The 17564-nt window shown below is 38.9% G+C and overlaps 1 protein-coding gene across 2 annotated transcripts in view; it reads right to left on the bottom strand.

The window, feature by feature from the left end:
* Window positions 1–2654: 2654 nt before the first annotated feature.
* Window positions 2655–17564, bottom strand: part of CEMIP2 (cell migration inducing hyaluronidase 2) — a 75009-nt gene continuing 60099 nt past the window's right edge. For both annotated transcript variants that reach the window (XM_074994772.1, XM_074994774.1), the window contains exons 17-24: window positions 15842–16057; window positions 14984–15195; window positions 13417–13599; window positions 11526–11745; window positions 7294–7392; window positions 6135–6283; window positions 5631–5734; window positions 2655–5258 (exon numbers count right to left, since the gene is read on the bottom strand). In XM_074994772.1, coding sequence (XP_074850873.1) covers window positions 5062–5258; window positions 5631–5734; window positions 6135–6283; window positions 7294–7392; window positions 11526–11745; window positions 13417–13599; window positions 14984–15195; window positions 15842–16057 — 1380 coding nt within the window. In that variant the 3' untranslated portion in view covers window positions 2655–5061. The remainder of the gene's footprint in view (window positions 5259–5630; window positions 5735–6134; window positions 6284–7293; window positions 7393–11525; window positions 11746–13416; window positions 13600–14983; window positions 15196–15841; window positions 16058–17564) is intronic.

The raw sequence follows: 17564 nt of genomic DNA, 5'->3' as shown, positions 1-17564 counted from the left end.
GGGGGGTTACTCAGTATTATCTCCATCTCTCACTATGTAAAATCACTTGAATAGCTCAACCCTGCTCCATGGGAGAGCAGGGATATCCCTGTATGAAACATTGTGGTAATGAAGCCTAAGAACTTTTCTGCAAGTGTGTGTGCACACATGCAAACGTGCATGATGCCATCTGTAAACTTCTGCACATCCGCTATATGCTGTAGAACATCCAGGACATTCTTATTAACGTTACTGTAGTAGTCCTCCTTAAGCAGTATGCAATAGTTATGAACGCTACCATTATAAAAATGTCAATGTTTATTTTCCTATTGCAATCTTTTACCAAAACGGAGCTAAAGCTGGTCATAAGCTTATCATCATTCTTTCCATAGCTCTCCAACGTTTTCACATTTGTAAACACACTTTGTTGCAATGTCACTGGGAAACAAATGATGTAAAGTCAAATCAGCCACAGATACGGATTCCCTTTCTTTTTAAAATTTGTCTTCAGTGTTTGCAGATGTCAATTACAGCATATCAAGGATATTTGATTCAGACTAAAATCTTAATACAATACAATCCCAAAGAGGCTATTTGCTTACCTATAAAGATCTGCATTTGGGTTCTGTATTTTCTGTTTAGTTACAACAGAGTGCATAACTAAAACAGATTTCCCAAAGTTATATATCACATCACTTATTCTTCCATGGAACCCTAATTTCAGGATTTTGCAACTAAGTACATAAAGAATAGTTTGTAATTTTAAACTTGGCTTTAGGATATTGAATTTTTTACTCTCTCTCTCCCACCCCCCCTCGTTCGGCACCCTTGGAACCTGACTAGTGCCGAATGAGAGAATTTGCTGGACGATAGGAAGTCAATAATTTCTAGCCCATTACCAACACGTCTGCTGCTTACTGGGCTCTTAGAAGACATTTAGGGGTAAATTACAGCTAACTAACTCGACAGAACACTGAGTGCCAGGACTGGTAGCTGTAAACAAACTTTCTGGGAGTATGGGAAACTCGGCCACACCCATGATAAGTGAGTGGTCACCCGGCTAACTAAAATCAGGCTGAATTAGAGAGTTTGCAAGACCAGAAAGTTCCAGATTAGAGAGGTTCAACCTGTATATATATATTTACAAAAGCTTTGTAGTTCATATTTAATATGCTGCTGTCTTTTAAGCACATAAACAGTACAATAGTAGAATCAGACACCAACAGTGTTTCCTTAACTTACTGGCCTTGTTTTAGCAGTCACTTCACATGACACTTAACCATATCATGAAGTCCGCTTAGTTCCTTGTTTAAGATTTTTTTTAAAAAGCAGCTTAATTAAATACACTGGTCTGAGAGTAATGAAACTGGAGTCATAAGTAGTAGAAAACTTGACGCAAAGCACCAACATCACTTTTTGTAAGTTCCCCATCACTAATTCATAGAAGGTGGCTTATAAAACTTGTACAATAAGCACACAGGTCAGATTTAACAGGCCAGCCATTTAAGAATGGAAAAATCAACCTTTAACCACAGTTTACAATGAGGCTGATATTAAAAAAATGGCATTATATAATGAATAGGCAAAACAGACTTATGTTTTTCCATTTTATTCTTTCAACTTGGCTGGCTTGGTGACCTTGGCTTGGGGCCCACGTCTAGAGTTTGTTCACTTTCAAAAGAAAGTCATATATGCATGCACAGTGGAGAACACATAGCTGCCAACAGAGTCATGCTATTTTCTGGATTAATTAATTGCATTAATTGCATTAGCTGGAACAGAATTTCTGGGAGAAATCTCTTCAGGGTCATGTCTCCTTTATGACAGACTGACGGATATTTAAAGAGGATTGTGGGGAAAGTGGGGAAAGAGAGAGAGAGAGAGAACAGCTGAAAAAAGTCATCACTATTTCAAATTCTCACAATGAGTAGCAAGTATCTTTGACTGAGAAGAAAGATTGGCCACTCCTCAGCCAATGCAAGGAAAGCTGGGCATTTGGAACATAAGAGGTGAAGCTTGATAGTGGAAACAGAAATGCTTGTCTGGAGCAATGCCTGTGTTTTCTCCTGGGACTGACAGTATTTCCCAGCTCTCTTCCAAGGGAAAGGAAGGGGACAGACAGACAGACTTTTAGGAGTTATTAGGGGAAAAAAAAAACAAAAAACAAAAACACCCTGGAAAATTACTCTTAATGGAGGAAAGTAAATAGGCTTCATTGTCCAACTATTGAATCTTAGGCTTAGGCCCCTATCCAATACGCAGCCGTGAAAAAACATGTTACAACCAGTGGAATCTGGTCTTTTGTGTGCCTGTACTATATAGGATAGAGTGAGGAAACCTTTGTTTCAAAGTGACTCATGCCCTCACACAGCCACTTAGTATCCGGTTCTTCAGTTTCTCCATGCTCTCCTTTCCCCAGTCCTCACTCTAAACCTGGAAGCATCCTAACCATAACTACCCTCACATATACATTGAGGCTTGAGCAGTTAATGTCTGTAAATTGTTTCGAGATCCTACTGAAGTGTATTTAACAAAAAAGGAGAATGAGGATAGCCTCATTTATTGCCTTGAAGTTGTTGGATATAAAATGTATTTATACTCTGTCAAATTCCTAACACGCCTCCCTGGATTAAAAGGAACACACATTAGCACAGGGAAGTTTATTAGATCTGGAATGATTTATTGGTAGCATTTTGAGGTAGCATACTTTGTAAGTTAACAAACAAGTGATTCAGCTCCTCTGCATTATTCCCCTGAAGGCACAAGACAGCCTTTGTACTTTTTATAGCAAGACAAAATGTGTAAGTTGATATCTCTACAAAGAGAACTCATTTTAAATGCAAAATATGAAGTATATTTAAAAGGAGACTCATATAACAATTAGAATCACTGATAACATGCACGAAGGGAGAATCATTTGCATTAAATGTTGGATTAGAATACAACTTAGTTCTACCCTTTTCCACCTTTTAGGTAACTGGTCACTGGGCTCTGACATTTATATTGAAAGGGCACAGCCTCCTAAAATCTGTACCTGCATGATCTGCAATACTTCAGTGTGGACTTCCTACAATTTGGAAAAGGGTTGCCAAGACTGAAAAGGACCCAAACAAACAGTGTATAACCAAGGGCAGATATCCACTTATTTATATTTAAAAAGATTCAAACAGGAGGTCACAAAGCAACCTGATTATAACATGAATGAAAATAGCACTGAATATTAACCAAACAAACAACATGAGCAGTGAAGACCAAAAGGTGTGAGCTGTGAATCTTTCCCTCCTGCTTCAGTATAAAGTAATACAAATTAAAAGTTCAACTTGCATGGTACAGGTCAGAGATCGTGTGCTCTTCACTAGTTCTTATGTCACTTGAAAACTGAATTTTTGGGAGTTATTTTGTGTTTAAAATGGAGCTTGTATAACCAGGCTACAGTTGGAGATTTTCAAGGAAGTGAGAAAAGCAAGCTTCTCATCCTAGGTTGCTTTTGTGATAGCCCACAAGGCTCCTGCACATCAGCCAAAGAGAGAGGCGAAAGGATCTCCGTAACTGTGCACCCTGTGGTTTTGCCCTCACGCCAGCCCAACACTATCCCATATGTTCCCTGGACTCCTAGGCACAAGTAGCCTCTGCTGAACACAGATCCACAACATACATAAGGTACAGGTCCCCTACATGAGGTCCTGGAATCCTCCCTCTTCACCCCCTTTGCAGCTGAACTATAGCACATGCCTGCCAGAGGATATTGTGAAGACCAAGATTTTAACAGGGTTTAGAAAAGAGCTACTACATACACTCATGAAGGATCAATGGTTATTAGCCAGGATGGTGAGGTGGTGCCCTCGGCCCCGTCTGTCAGCCGTGGGAATGGGCCACATCAGATGAATCACTTGATGATTATCTGTTCAGTTCATTCTTTCTGGGGCACCAGGCATTGGCCACTATCCAAAGACAGGCTACTAGGCTAGAAAAACCTTTGGTCTGAGCCTGTATGGCCAGGCCTGGCCAAAGAGTTTGTGGGTCTCAGCCAGTGGGAGCCTGGGGCCCTGAAGTGGTGGGGTCCAAGACAACTGCCTTGCTTACCTTGCCCTAAGGCTGGGCATACATATAGCTATTTTTGTTACTGTTGGGATTCTTTGTATTCAGGTGTTAGTGGGGAGAATGACTTGCCTTTTAATATCTGGGAAAGTGTGCAAGGGCTTATCAGAACTTGATGTAAATTGTCCATCAGAAAAACCTCAATTTCACCTGATACACAAAACCCAAGAAAAATAATCAGCAGGTGGGAAGCGCTACCTCCTGTGCACCTTCAGGAATCCCCTGTCAGTGGCTGCACAGGGAACTTCTTGAAGCTCCACTATCATGGCTCTGCCTAGTCATCCATTAGCTGGGAGCATGGAGGCTGTTAATGGCAGGATAGCCTCCTCTGCAGCAAATAGCTCACCCTCCTCCTCATAGCTTTGATCAGGGTCCCTGCTCTGCCCAAATAGCCCTGCACTTTGCACCCCCAGAGATTCAATATCTCAAGCCAGGGAGATTCACTGCAAAACCGGACATTAAAAATTGATAAAAATCATGACGAGAGGTTTGAAATAGAGGTTATCTTGCATTTACAACAAGACTGATTTCTGCTGAGCCAACCCATAACTGGGCTGAGGTATAAAACAAAAAGGAAAGCGGAAATAGAGTTAAAATGACCAATTCAAACTGTTCGAGAGATGGATTTTTTTAATTTCTTTAAACCATAAGCAATCCAGCACTTACTATCAAAACTTCTCCAGGCTGATTTTTATGAGCATCCTCAATTCTCAGGATACAAAAGTATAAAACAAAAAGAAACTGTTTACAGTAAATACAAACATCAGAAAAAAATCTCTGAAAAACCTGCCTATACAAATAGTAATAAATTCTTTAACATTTTGTACAACTAGAAGGTGCACAGATTGGCATTCAAGCGATCAAAATAGTGATATGTCTTTTCAAAGAGTAAAATGGTTTACTTGGGATAAAAGTATAGTTTAAAATGCCATAAATTAAATAAGTTAGTTCACATTTTTTCCGGCACTTAATACATCTTAGTCTCTAACGTGCTCTTGAAGCTCGCTTTAAAAGTTCCAAGTCTTTCCGTTTGCTAGAGTTCATTCTGGGGCAGCCATACTCTTCCATTTGTAAAGGGATGTACTTTTCTATCTGACTGAGGCCCTGCCCAGCAGGGCTGGTAAACAGCTTAACCCAGGAAGGTCTGAAGTTTCCTCTGAAGCCAAAGAAGGCTATGCTCCCTGCAACACAACAATCCAGAGTTATAGAATCAGAAGTTAGACATGAGACACACCTCTTGGTTCCAGTTTACATGAAAATGGGCAGTATAACGAGACATCATAGGAGCAAATAATTCCTATCCCTCATCTGCCAACTTCCTCATAACACAGTAAATGAAGCCATCCTCACACCCAGCCAAATAACTATGGTTTTAAAATCCCATCACTCTGCCACTTTGTAAGTTTTAAAACCTGATTTAGTAATTTTCCACTAACTTCTTGGTTACAAAATAGTTACACATCATTTTAACTGGAAAGAATTCACGCAACACCCGAAGAATTTGACGTCTCATAAGGAATTAAAAAAAAGAACTATGAGAAAATTAAACAAACCCTTGTTTTGAAGATGAGCTGGCTTGGCTGTTCCCAGGGACATCAAGGCTTCTGAAATATTAAGGCTTCTTATCTCACCTCTTGTGCTTAGTAAAACTATTGACCTGCACCAGAAGTATTAAAATGAGGAAAACATTTATCACCAGTGATACTCATATACTTGCCAAACTAGCTTGTTTATTATACCACTGTATTTGGGGCACAACCATATAGAGAGCTGATCAAAAGTAATTTTAAAAAGTCGCAACACATTTTTGGGGTTGAAAATTATCCTGTTTTAGAAAATGAAATTTTATGACCAATTGAGGCTTTTTAATTAAAAACTTTATGGAAAAGGTTATTGTTTACAAAAAGTGTGTCTAAGGAAAATTTGGTAAAAGAAAACCGAAAATACTGTTTTCTGAGAAAGGTTTCACTATCATGATAAAGTGCTCAAGCACAAGTCTATATTTCATGATTTTATATATATTTGGAATAACTAGATAGATTTACAATAGCATATACCTTTGTGGAATTCCAGTTTTTAAATATTCCTCTATGCTTTTAATATTTGCTTGAAGAAAAAGCTTTTGTCCTGTCACAGAGCCAACACAGGCATCAACTACTAACGTGAACACACCCACACTTTTGAAGGGAAACGTACTTCCATTGACCTGAAGTGGAGAAGACATCATATATCACTGCCTGCCTGTTTCACAGCAGTTTGCAAACATAATAATATTCTTCTGAACTGGTCAGTTAACCACATTTATCATCATTTGATTTAAAGCCACAGTAGCATCCTTTTTAAACACCAATAATTTGGAGAACTGTAATTTCTCCAATCATCCTCTTCCCAGAAAGACCCTGCAGAGGGGACTTCTTTACTCCTCAGGGAGCCTTGAGAATCACCTAGCTTTTTCTCACTCTTCCCCATAAGAATCCTATCTCAGCCGGCACCGTTCTTGACTAGGAATGGAAGTAGTCCCTCGTGATTCTGAGATGGTGCATTCAGAGATCCAACCACTCCCTCTGTGCACAAAAGCAAAGGGTGCAGCCTCCTCCGTTGATTAAGTTGTTCCGTACTTAACAGGGCATCTTACTGAATCTTGTTATTAAAAATAAGCCACATAAAATCTCTTACACGTTTGCATTTATGTTACAAAACACACATGCTGTTATAGCCAGCCCTCCTCTGCCTAAATAATTCAGAGTTTCGCTATTTAAATTAGCACAATGTATGTATTACTCTCTAGGACAAATATAAATTGAAATTTCACCCTTGGGGTGCAGAGGACACCTGCAAACCCTCACTTCCAGCAGTATATACAATTCCCTCTTGGTTCCCAAGTGGAAAAATGGCAACAGACCAAGCATTAAGCAACATTACATCACCACTTTTATCACTAGTGAGCTGGAGTGTAAACAAAAAACAATGATCCCTCTCTCCTAATTACAGGTTTGAAAGGCTTTAACAGAACAAAATCTTGGAGGAATCTCCTCGGTAATAATCTGTTAGCATAAGAGTTCTTTCACTGATTTGGATTTAACCACTACAGTACTGAGTACCCACTGGCTTCAGCAGAAGGATGCTCAGCAAGATCCAAGAGTGCATCAGTGTATAACTGCCACAATTCAAACTGCTAAGGAGAAAGTACTTAAGAGAGGCCATAAGAATACTTACAGAGATAAAAGATTGAAGACTACTTTGTAATTCCATTTTGCTCAGTGACTGAATCTGCACAAGGAGGTAGGTTTTGTGAGGATCACTGGTAAATGCCATCTAGATGTAAAAAATAAAAAATTAACATATTTGCACACCTCCCCACTCAGAAATTCTAAACAGCAAGTATTATTTGAAAGTTGAGACAGCAGACAGATAGTCAGCAACTATTCTGATAGACACACTAAACTGCCAGCTGGGAAAACCCAGATTAACAATCTCAAAATGCAGGAATACCATTATACTGCAAGGTCTTCCAGGAACGGGAACTATATATCCATAAAGCATCTAACAGATCTAAGGTACTTTTGCAACATAAATCTATTAGTATGGATGAAAACCAGAATAGTAATGTATCCAAGTTGAAGCAACAGCACTTTATTCTTACAGCATTGCTTGGTATCTTGCCCCCAGGTTTGTGCTATGTATCAGTTTGAGCCACTTTTGCTTTTCGGGTAACACAACAGAAGTATAAATAACATATATATCAGAAAGAAGGAGCAAGACAGCACGGAAGATACCAAAAATGTGCCTGTAGCCCTAAATTTGTAATCTTTATGCAAGTGATATTTCCACTGATAGCAATGGGAGCTTTTCCTGAATACAAATTGCAACATTTATACTCTCACTAACAGTTAGCTTTTTGGGGGAAATTGCACAACAACAAATGGGAAACTGAAAGATATAGAAGTGATAAAAGTAGAGTGCATAAACTATCACCATAAGCAGACTTTTAACTGTAAAAACTACTTTTCCAGAGAGAATAAAACCTGGCTTACTGCAGTGAAACAAGAAGGGTGAAAAGGTTTAAGTGGCAAAAGAGAAATTGTGGAAAAAGTTATGAACGTATTTCTTATGTTTTGTTTTTGTCACAGGGGACAGAAACTTGAGTTATGAACATGATGGTAGTATAAGCTTTTTATTGACTTGGAAAGAAAATATAATTTCCCTGCCAAACAGGAGTAAAAAGAAAAGGAGGAGGAAAATACAGTTACTGAAAAAAGGGGATGGAGGAGAAAGCCATTACAAGTAGAGAAATCAGTCTCTTAAAAGTCTTTTCTATGAAAGTATAGAAAAGAAAAAAAAAACCTTAAGCATGTTTCTGGAACAATGGAAGATTAAGTAGTAACACCATGGCTCAGATCCTCAACAATGGCCAAATTACAACTGGTGCAGGATGAGAGGGGCAGTTACTATTGGTCCCCCAACGTGCTGAAGTCACAGAAAGACAGTGTTTGTTTTTTGGAGCATTCCAACCATGCTTCCTTTCCTTTTGTGAGGCCCCACTCCCCTGCTACTTCACAGAGGGAACCTGTCTGACACTGAAACCAAGCTTAAGGTCAGCTGGTCTGAAGTACATAAGGACTGGGAAAGCCCCGGAGATCAGGCTGTAACTCTCATCTGAATTCTCTCCACTGTTTGATCTGTTTTATCATTAGAAAGAGCTGGCCCTCAAAGATGTTTGTATGGAACTGGAGTAAGGCCTGAAGATGTAAGTCATGGTTATCTCCACAGATCTATACCGGTGGCCCTGGTTCTGGGAGCAGAGCCTGAGGGGTCCTAAACTGCTCTTAGTGCATCTCACCAGTGTTCTGCCCTGGGTAACCAAGCTCTTAGCTGCGTCTGTGTGCGCGTGTGTGCACGCGAGTGGACGGATGTGGTAAGGAATAAGTGCAGGCTTACTTGATTACCACACATAGCTGCATCTAGAACATGGACAGTTTGGTAATGTAGCACTTGGCAACTCTAAAAAAGCTGAACAGATTATTCTTCCAGCAGCTTCTGGTTTATGCCCCTTTCCTTATCTGAGGAGGCAGTCAGGGATGCACTATTATGTTTTCAGAGAGTTTCTGGGCTATGTAGACCCGCACTGAATTAGCCAAGGGTCATTACAACAACAACTGTGATCCTCTAATAGTACAAGATGAATATAATTAGCTGTTTTTGGAACTGGTGGTGAGGACAGAAAGATGTGATCTTTAAGCCAGTGGTGTTCAACCCAGGGCTTGCGACCCCCTTGGGAGTCGTGGATGTCCTTCTGGGAGCTGCGGCTCTTTAAAGAGCCACTTGTGGTTCTGAGCACTGTTGCCTCTGACTCCAATTGTGGCCTGGAGACTGCTGCCACTTAAAGCCCGCAGTTAAAACTCAATGTAGTTTTATTTGTTTAAGCAGTGGCAGCCCCCAGAGCCACCAGTGGAGTCAGTGAGCTGAGAACCCCGGAACAGCAAGAAGCTACAGCTACAGGAGAGCTGGGGGGGAGGGGCAGCTGAGCCTGTCCTGCCGGAGCTGCGCTGAGGGGAGCAGTGGGGGCCACGGAGGACCAGCACGTGGAGCAACTTGTTTCAGTCAGGTAAAACCTGGGGGTGGTGGGGGAGGGTTGGAGCTGATGGAAAGTAAAGCTTGGGGATGGAGGGCAGGTTTGTGAGATGCAGGGATAGGGGGAAAAGCTTCGGGATAGGAGGGCAGATTTGGGGGCTGAGGCAGGTAAAAGCTGGAGATGGGGGTAACAAACTTTCTAACTGGAACAAATCATTGCGTGTGCACCATCCTTAAAACAGGGGAGACGAAAAGTACGGTTTGACATTTATTAAGTACAGTTTCGTATTCTCATGCATTGTCACTCTGGAAGTATTGATTTTGTACCTGAATTAGAAAAAAAATGGCTCTTCTCGCTATTTCGGGGGGTTGCCACCTAAGCGCAATAAATGTGGGGGTTGTGGTTGAAAAAAGGTTGTACACCACTGCTTTAAGTTTTACATCACACATTGGAGGCACAGCCAAAAGCTTTGATAGAGGCTGCTACTTCTTCTTACCCGAAAAAGGGACTTGAGAATATCTGGAAACCTGACTCCACAAAAATTATCTGTGCTGACTACAGCACTGAGTGAATTTTTGGAGCTGACAGCAGCTCAAAAACTATTTTGACGGGGGCTGCAGTGCTAGAAGGTGTCTGGGGACAGGCACAGGAACAGCAAACGTGCCTTGGAGAGGTTGTTCTTAGGCTCAGTTCAAGAGTGGCACCAGAACTGGTGTGGCAGGGTCTGTCTTATTTCTCTTTCCATTAGATGTCAACATTAGACCTGGAAACTCCTGACGAAGCACTAGGATGATCTGGCTCAAGGCTCAAACAAGCTATGTGCCCTTGTTGTTGTAAGAGCCTCTTCTTCATCTTGTGAGCTTCTCCTTAAGCATCAAGCACATACATCCCTCTCTGGAAAGATGGTTGAAGAGAATTCACACTTTGGGTCCTCTACGGTAATGTTCCGAGGACCACTGGTGTTCCCTGAAAAACTTGCAGGTGCACCACAAGAGTGACATTCAGCATCATACACTGATGCTATATGTTTTCTGTTATTAAAATCAGACACAATGTTCCCTCTTCTTTGCTATGGTATCTGGTTAAAAATTACTTGATTTTGTTTTTGCCGTACATGTTGCTTTTGGTTCTTGGGGTTTTTTGTTTTCAGCCTGACAACAATTTTTTGAAGAAAATTTTCACAGCTGTTCCGCATGATATTATTGTTTGGTATTCCGTGGTCTTAAAATGTTTAAGAAACACTGCTCTGCAGGACCCAGGGTAGGATACAGCATTGGAGATAACACAAGGCAAGTAGTCCCAATTATTCTAAGAAACTTAAGAAGATAGACTAATTGGCTCACAGACACAAGCAGTTTCATTTAGCTCTTTGTGGCAGTGACTTAACTGAGGTTAGATGTGTTAGTAAGTGCTCTCTCCCATACACAGAGCCAATGATATTATTCTAGAATGAGAGAACTCCCGTGCTCTCCAGCAGGAATGGCTCTATTATTTACACTGGCATAGCCTCACAGGAGAGGCACCAAACCCCCTAACTGGGGATGCGCAGAGGCCTTTGCAGTACTAATATTCAGGTTGAAACACATTGTAGAGGGGCTGTTTCCCTTAGTCGTCTTATTATTTAAAAAAGGCATCACTGAATTGTTTTTATGAAAGCTTTCATTTTTGAAAACATATTTAAAACTTTGAATAAATTAGAACTGACTTTGCCCTTTATGCAGTCAGCAATCTACACACAAGAACAGAAATTTCTTCCAGGTTCTACAGCTGATTCTGAAGTGTTCTTATGTCTTCATGAAAATCATATATAAGGCAATTACATGGAAGTAAAGATCTAATGGTAATTTATGGCATGTTAATTTTTTTTTTTTTTTACCTGAGTTGTGCCACAATTTTTACACTGTACAGTAGTTCTGGCTGGCATTGGCTGTGGAACAGTTGGTGCTTTGTAATACTTTGGATAAGCTTTTGTCATGCAGTTACTGATCTCTTTTGATTGAACAGTGGCCTGTATCTTGACTCTTTCACATCCCTGAGATGAACAATAACTGTGACCATCTCTATTATATTTGGCTTGAAGATATAAAAACAGCAATCTAAATATAAAACAATACAAGAGATTAGAAAACTAGCTGATAAAAAAAAGTGTCCTCAAAACATTCTTATCAGTGAACTCAGGAGACCTCAAACTGTAAACTTTTCAGGAACAGGGGAATGGTTACATATTTTTGTCTTCTAAGTCTCTAATTTTACAGTACTATGTAAATGTTCTGTAGTAACTTCTATGACAGCAAAGTCTTGAGTGATTTATATTAAAACTCTCCAAATGTTAGGGGGGGTCATTATTAGAAGATTTATTTGATCAGAGGAAAAAAACATCTAGCCACCATAAACCACCACCCATCTACCCCTTACCGTTAACTTTCACAGCACATATCTTAATAAATGTTCACTAATAACTTGCTGTCTGGCAATTAACATATCAGACATTAATCGGACACAATAACTGTGCTCTTATTGTAGAATATGCAAAAATATGTTAGTGTAACTTAGAAAACAGATGTCTTTATTGCTCTGGGCATGCCTAAAGCCTAACAATCACACCCTGAGTGGAATATTGTTATATATATTTTCTGTAGCTATTTGTTGCTGTAGTTGCTAGAAGTAAAAAGAAAACCTAAATGTTATTTAAATTATATCAAAAGAATACATACATCTGTTTATATACACCAGTACCACAAACTAGTTTATAAAATACACAGCATCTTATACTAATATTCTAACAAAAATAGGGAACAAAACAAAATAACACAATGTGCAGAAGAATACGTATACGTAGTTTTCTTCTAAGGAAGCTTTATTCTCATCATAATACTCTTAGAAGTGCTTAAGTGACTTAGAAGCTTAAGTGCTATTTTCAAAGCTGACAAGCGTAAGTGCTTATGTCCCTTTTGACATTTTTATGCCATAGTTTAAGAAAACAGGTCTGATTCCTTCTGGACCAACAGAAATTTTCTTCAAGGCTGTATGTACACTTGGGAAAAAACTTTGAAATAGCCATGCTAATGGCCAAATCGGAGAATATTAATGAGGTGCTGAAATGAATATCCAACGCCTCATTAGCATGCTGCTGGCTGCAGCACTCTGAAAGCACCATGTTTCGCTCGCGCGCTGCTCGTCTGCATGGGGGTCCTTTTCGGAAGGACCCTGCAAACATCAAAATCTGCTTATTCCTATCAGCTGACAGGAATAAGGGGATTTTGATGTTTGCAGGATCCTTTCAAAAAGGACCCCCGTGTAGATGAGCCGCACAGCATGCTAATAAGGCACTGAATATTCATTCCAGCGCCTCATTAATATTCTCTAATTTGGCCATTAGCATGGCCATTTTGAAGTTTTTCCCAAGTGGAGACATAGCCCAACTGTTTAACAGGAGAAGGGCAAATATTTACATTTGAGGCATACTAAATTAACAAAGGTACCTCTCTCTGGTATTTGAGATGCCACAGTTTCCTCCGTACTTAGAATAGGAAATAACTGTGGTTGCTGTGGTCTACATTTACAAGTGCTGATCTGATGGCCACTACTTTTATAATTACAAGTTATATGGATTCATCTTCCAAACATTCAAGGTGACATGCTTAGCATTTCTCTACAAGACTTCCCTTATTAAGCAGCCATGACAGCCAATTCTCAACACGACAGAATGTGCAATTTTACCATTAAATAAGGTGTATTTTATTATCAATATATATATATAAAATTACCCAGTGCTGTTGTCAAAATAAAACTTCTTCTGTGATTGATTTTTCCGCAGCTCCACCATGGAAGTTACTGATGTATAGTCTACTACGCTATGGAAAGCAGATGTCTGCCTTTGAAAGACATCAGATGTTACTTGAAAAGTTGTGCTTGATGGATAACAGAGTCCAACCTGAATCCACTCATTCCTGGAAATATAGTGAAACAAAATTGTTATATAGCTCACTTTGAACAAGTTTCATGTTTTTGTTATAGTGGAACCAGAGGAGAGACAGAGTCAGATGGAATATTTTCATGTCAGTTTATTGAACAATTTTAGTTTAATAACTAATTCATTCAAAGTTAAGAGAATACGTGGAAGGTGAAAAAGGAGAAAAGTTGTTTTCTTTTCCAATCTATGAATAAAAACTGTATGTGAAAGGAGGAATCCAGTAATCCCAAAATCTTGAAGGACACCATGACCAGAAACTATCAGCTCAACTTACTATCTACAGATACCTTCTCTATTTAATAAATCAAGTTGTTTTAAATGCAAAACATGTATTGATAAACTCCTTTTCTTCTTCTGTAGCCAGCACATGCAAGGTAGTTTTAGTTAATAAGAATGTTTTTGTTCACTTTTAAACTGAATTTCAACTGCTTTCTAAAAATTAAGCTTGACATATATCTCAAGTGAAAACACATAATCATTCAGCTGGAAGTTAAACTGAGTATCCTCCTGGTTAGCAAAAGCAGCACCCAATTCAGTATAAAGATATATTTTAGCTGACAATCAACATACATTAATGATTATCAACAAATGCAAATCATTTTTTGGAAAGTAACTGAAAAGTACAAAATGAAAAACCATTAATAAAAATCAATTTAAAACAAGATTTCCTGATCACTGATTTATATCATGATAAAAATGTCAGGGATTTAAGTTACTTTGATTTAAAAAAAAAAAAAATCAATTCACCCAGCTTTGGATACAAATTTTAATTTTCTAGTTTCACATGCTGATCTTATATGGGTGACTCTTAAGGCCAAATGATAGGTCAAACCATTTATTGATATTCTGTACAGTGCTTCACACAGTAATAAAATAATAGGGCTTTTCTTTAAATGCTTCTTTACAGCTTTTGGTCTAAGTTTGTAGGACATATTTTGTTCTTAATATTTGCTACTGCAAAAAAAGTCCCATTCTTACTCATGGTTTTAATTTTGGTGGAACCTCTCTAATCTGGAACTCTCTTGTCTGGCAACACCTGTAATCCAGCAGGATTTTAGTTAGCCATATGACCACTTATCATGAGTGTGGCCAAGTTTCCCATGGTCCCATAAAGTTTGTTTACAGCCACGAGTCCTAACTCTGGGCTCTTATTTAGCTGTAATTTACCCCTAAACGTCTTCTAAGAGCCAAGTAAACAGTGTAAGCATTGGTAATGTGGTAGACAATATTGACATTCTGCGGTTTGACAAAAAATCTCTTGTTCAACACCAGTCAGATCCTGAGGGTGCTGAACAAGAGAGGTTCAACCTTTATTCCAATGTTGTCTTGTGAATCAAAGACAAAAATGAAAGGAAAAATACCTGTTAAAGTTAATGAGATAAAGAAAAGTAGTTTGGGGAGCTTGTCCATTCCAATGTATTGTATAGCCCTTCTGAAGCATCATCACAGGCTGGTACTGTTGAAAGGCGGCAGCTCGCTGGTTAATACCTCGGAGTGTCATAGGGTTCGTTGGGTATTCATCTCGCACTATAGTCATAGTAAGGTTTTGTGGGTTCCATGTCTGGATGTATACCTTTTTATAAAAAGCAGAGACAGAAAATCAGGGGAGAGTTGAACTAACCTAACAATTTTTTTAACAGTGTCACTAGAAACAATTACACATGAAGGAAAATAATGATAAACAGTATAAACAGAACTATTAGAGGAACACTAGATTAAAAGATAGTTGCTGTCCTGTAGAGTTTGCAAATACAAAAGGCAGAGAATTATCCCCATTTTACAGACAGGAAACCGAGGCACAGATAGATTTGGTAATTTGTGTAACTCCACATGCCACGTCTATGTCTTGCTAGGAATTGATCCCAGTGGGGGTGGGGATGGGCGGGAGCAGTAGTGGGGTGATATTTTGAAAACTGTATTTCACATTTTTAATATTACAAAAAACAGAACTGTCACGTGAAGGAAAATCCTTGTATTTAAATGTTTTCATCAACCAGACTGCAGTGTATGGATGATGGCGAGTCAACGTGCTGCTTTATTACTTTTGCTATCAGAATTTCTCCTTTTTCTCGAAATAGTCAGTTGTTCAGAACTGTTTAGCAGGCGCAGCAAGTGTAAAACAAGGAGGAAGGAATTTCATACTTTAATATTCTTTTTCTTCAAGTCTTGTCAGTACGTATAAAATACAGAATACACAAAAGATTTAGAACAGTTCGAACCTGTGCATAGGCCCCACTGCAGATCACACCATTCCACCGTGTAACGTTCATGCATTTTGGATGTCGGATCAGGAAATTATCCATTCTGCCAACATAAGTGTCCTTGTATCCAGTCACCGAACCATCAACATCATGGAATATTGAGTTCTTGTCACCGTCCATCTCAGTGTCTTCAAACCAGGGCCCAGGTTTACCAAAGAAGACTTCCAGAGAAACCTAACCATGAAAGGGAAGAGAAACATTTCAATTAAGTCTCACATAAGGCCACCAAGTTCAGTAGTGCTACCATATGCATACACATCTTAGGAAGTGGGTCTCACCCACAAAAGCTTATTAATAAATAAATGTATTAGTCTTTAAGGTCCTACAGGATGGCTTGCTTTGTTACATGTATATAATTAGAGACACACTGATAAATACTCTGTATGCAAAGACAATGAGGAGTCTGACAAGGCTAATGTGCTGAGTAACTTTTCTAACAAGGACAACAATCTTGCAAAACAATTTCATTGTTCTGTAGTAGGCATAGTTTTCAGTGAAATCATGAAGCTTTAGTGGTTCAAACTTCAGCGAAACATTTCAGAATTTTGTGTTAATATTTATGACTGCAAATTCATTATTGCAGCTGACAGTCTTCAAGAACCTTGTCTCACTAGTACTATACACCAACCATCACCTCTTTCTGAGGTAAAAGCAAGCACTAAAAACCCAAAGACTGATTTTTCCATCTTATTCCCTGTCTCTATAACTTGACTTTAGTTGAACAGAAACTGGTAGCTGAACTGTATTATTTTTTTTTAATTTATTCACAGCTGAGGTTAAGATCAGGACAAATCGTGCTATGGGCTACCACAATGCAAACTGACAGCGCAACCCGTCATCAGACTTGAAGTTTCTAGCTTCAGTAGAAAAACACCCCAAAAATTTAATAACTTTCAATTGGTACTGTTTAACAGTGCAATGAAAACTGCAATTAATTATGATATAATGTGAGTTAATTGCATGAGTTAATGGTGATCAAAAAGACCTACTTGCAACACAGTATCCTTTGCCAACATCATGGGATTTTAGGGAAGTTGAACACCTTGACTCTCATGTTTCTTTCACTGAATTCTGGGGTGAAATAGCCTCTTAGATAACCTAGTTCACCTCCCTGGAGTGAAGTATGTTTACTGATATATCATCTAATTTCACAGGATACAGGGCTTTTGTTTCAGAACACATTACACAGGCCAACAGATCTCATTCATTCAAGACAGTTACAGCTTTATTTCATCGTAACACATTTAAAAAAAAAAATTCTAAGGCACAAGTTTTTTCCTCAGAGTAGGCAAAAACACAACTCATGTCAGTGGTAGCTGTGTGTAACTTGCTCTTGTTCTTATTCTGAAAAGCATTGTTTCAACATTCAGTCATCTGACTGATTAAAAATAAACAAAAAAAGGTTTATACTAAGAGACTTCAGACAATGTGTTTTCTGTGACATAACTGACTGCCTCGGGCTGGGAGGCACCGACTTTTGGCTTCATTCCTTACCATACAGTTCTGTCAGCAACTACACAGCCTAAAAGGAGTAGTTCTTTTCTTTACCATGAAATGCCCCTCACTTCTGCGTTAGAATTCAATGATTTAACTAACTCTTGTAATCAGAGAAAGCAAGCAAAATAAAAAATAAGTTTTCCAGACTAAGACAATACATTTTTGTAAATGTAAATGGATACAG

The sequence above is a fragment of the Carettochelys insculpta genome, chromosome 5 (assembly GCF_033958435.1).
Source record: "Carettochelys insculpta isolate YL-2023 chromosome 5, ASM3395843v1, whole genome shotgun sequence".
Lineage (NCBI taxonomy): Eukaryota > Metazoa > Chordata > Testudines > Carettochelyidae > Carettochelys > Carettochelys insculpta.
This window is presented reverse-complemented; position numbering and strand designations above follow the sequence as displayed.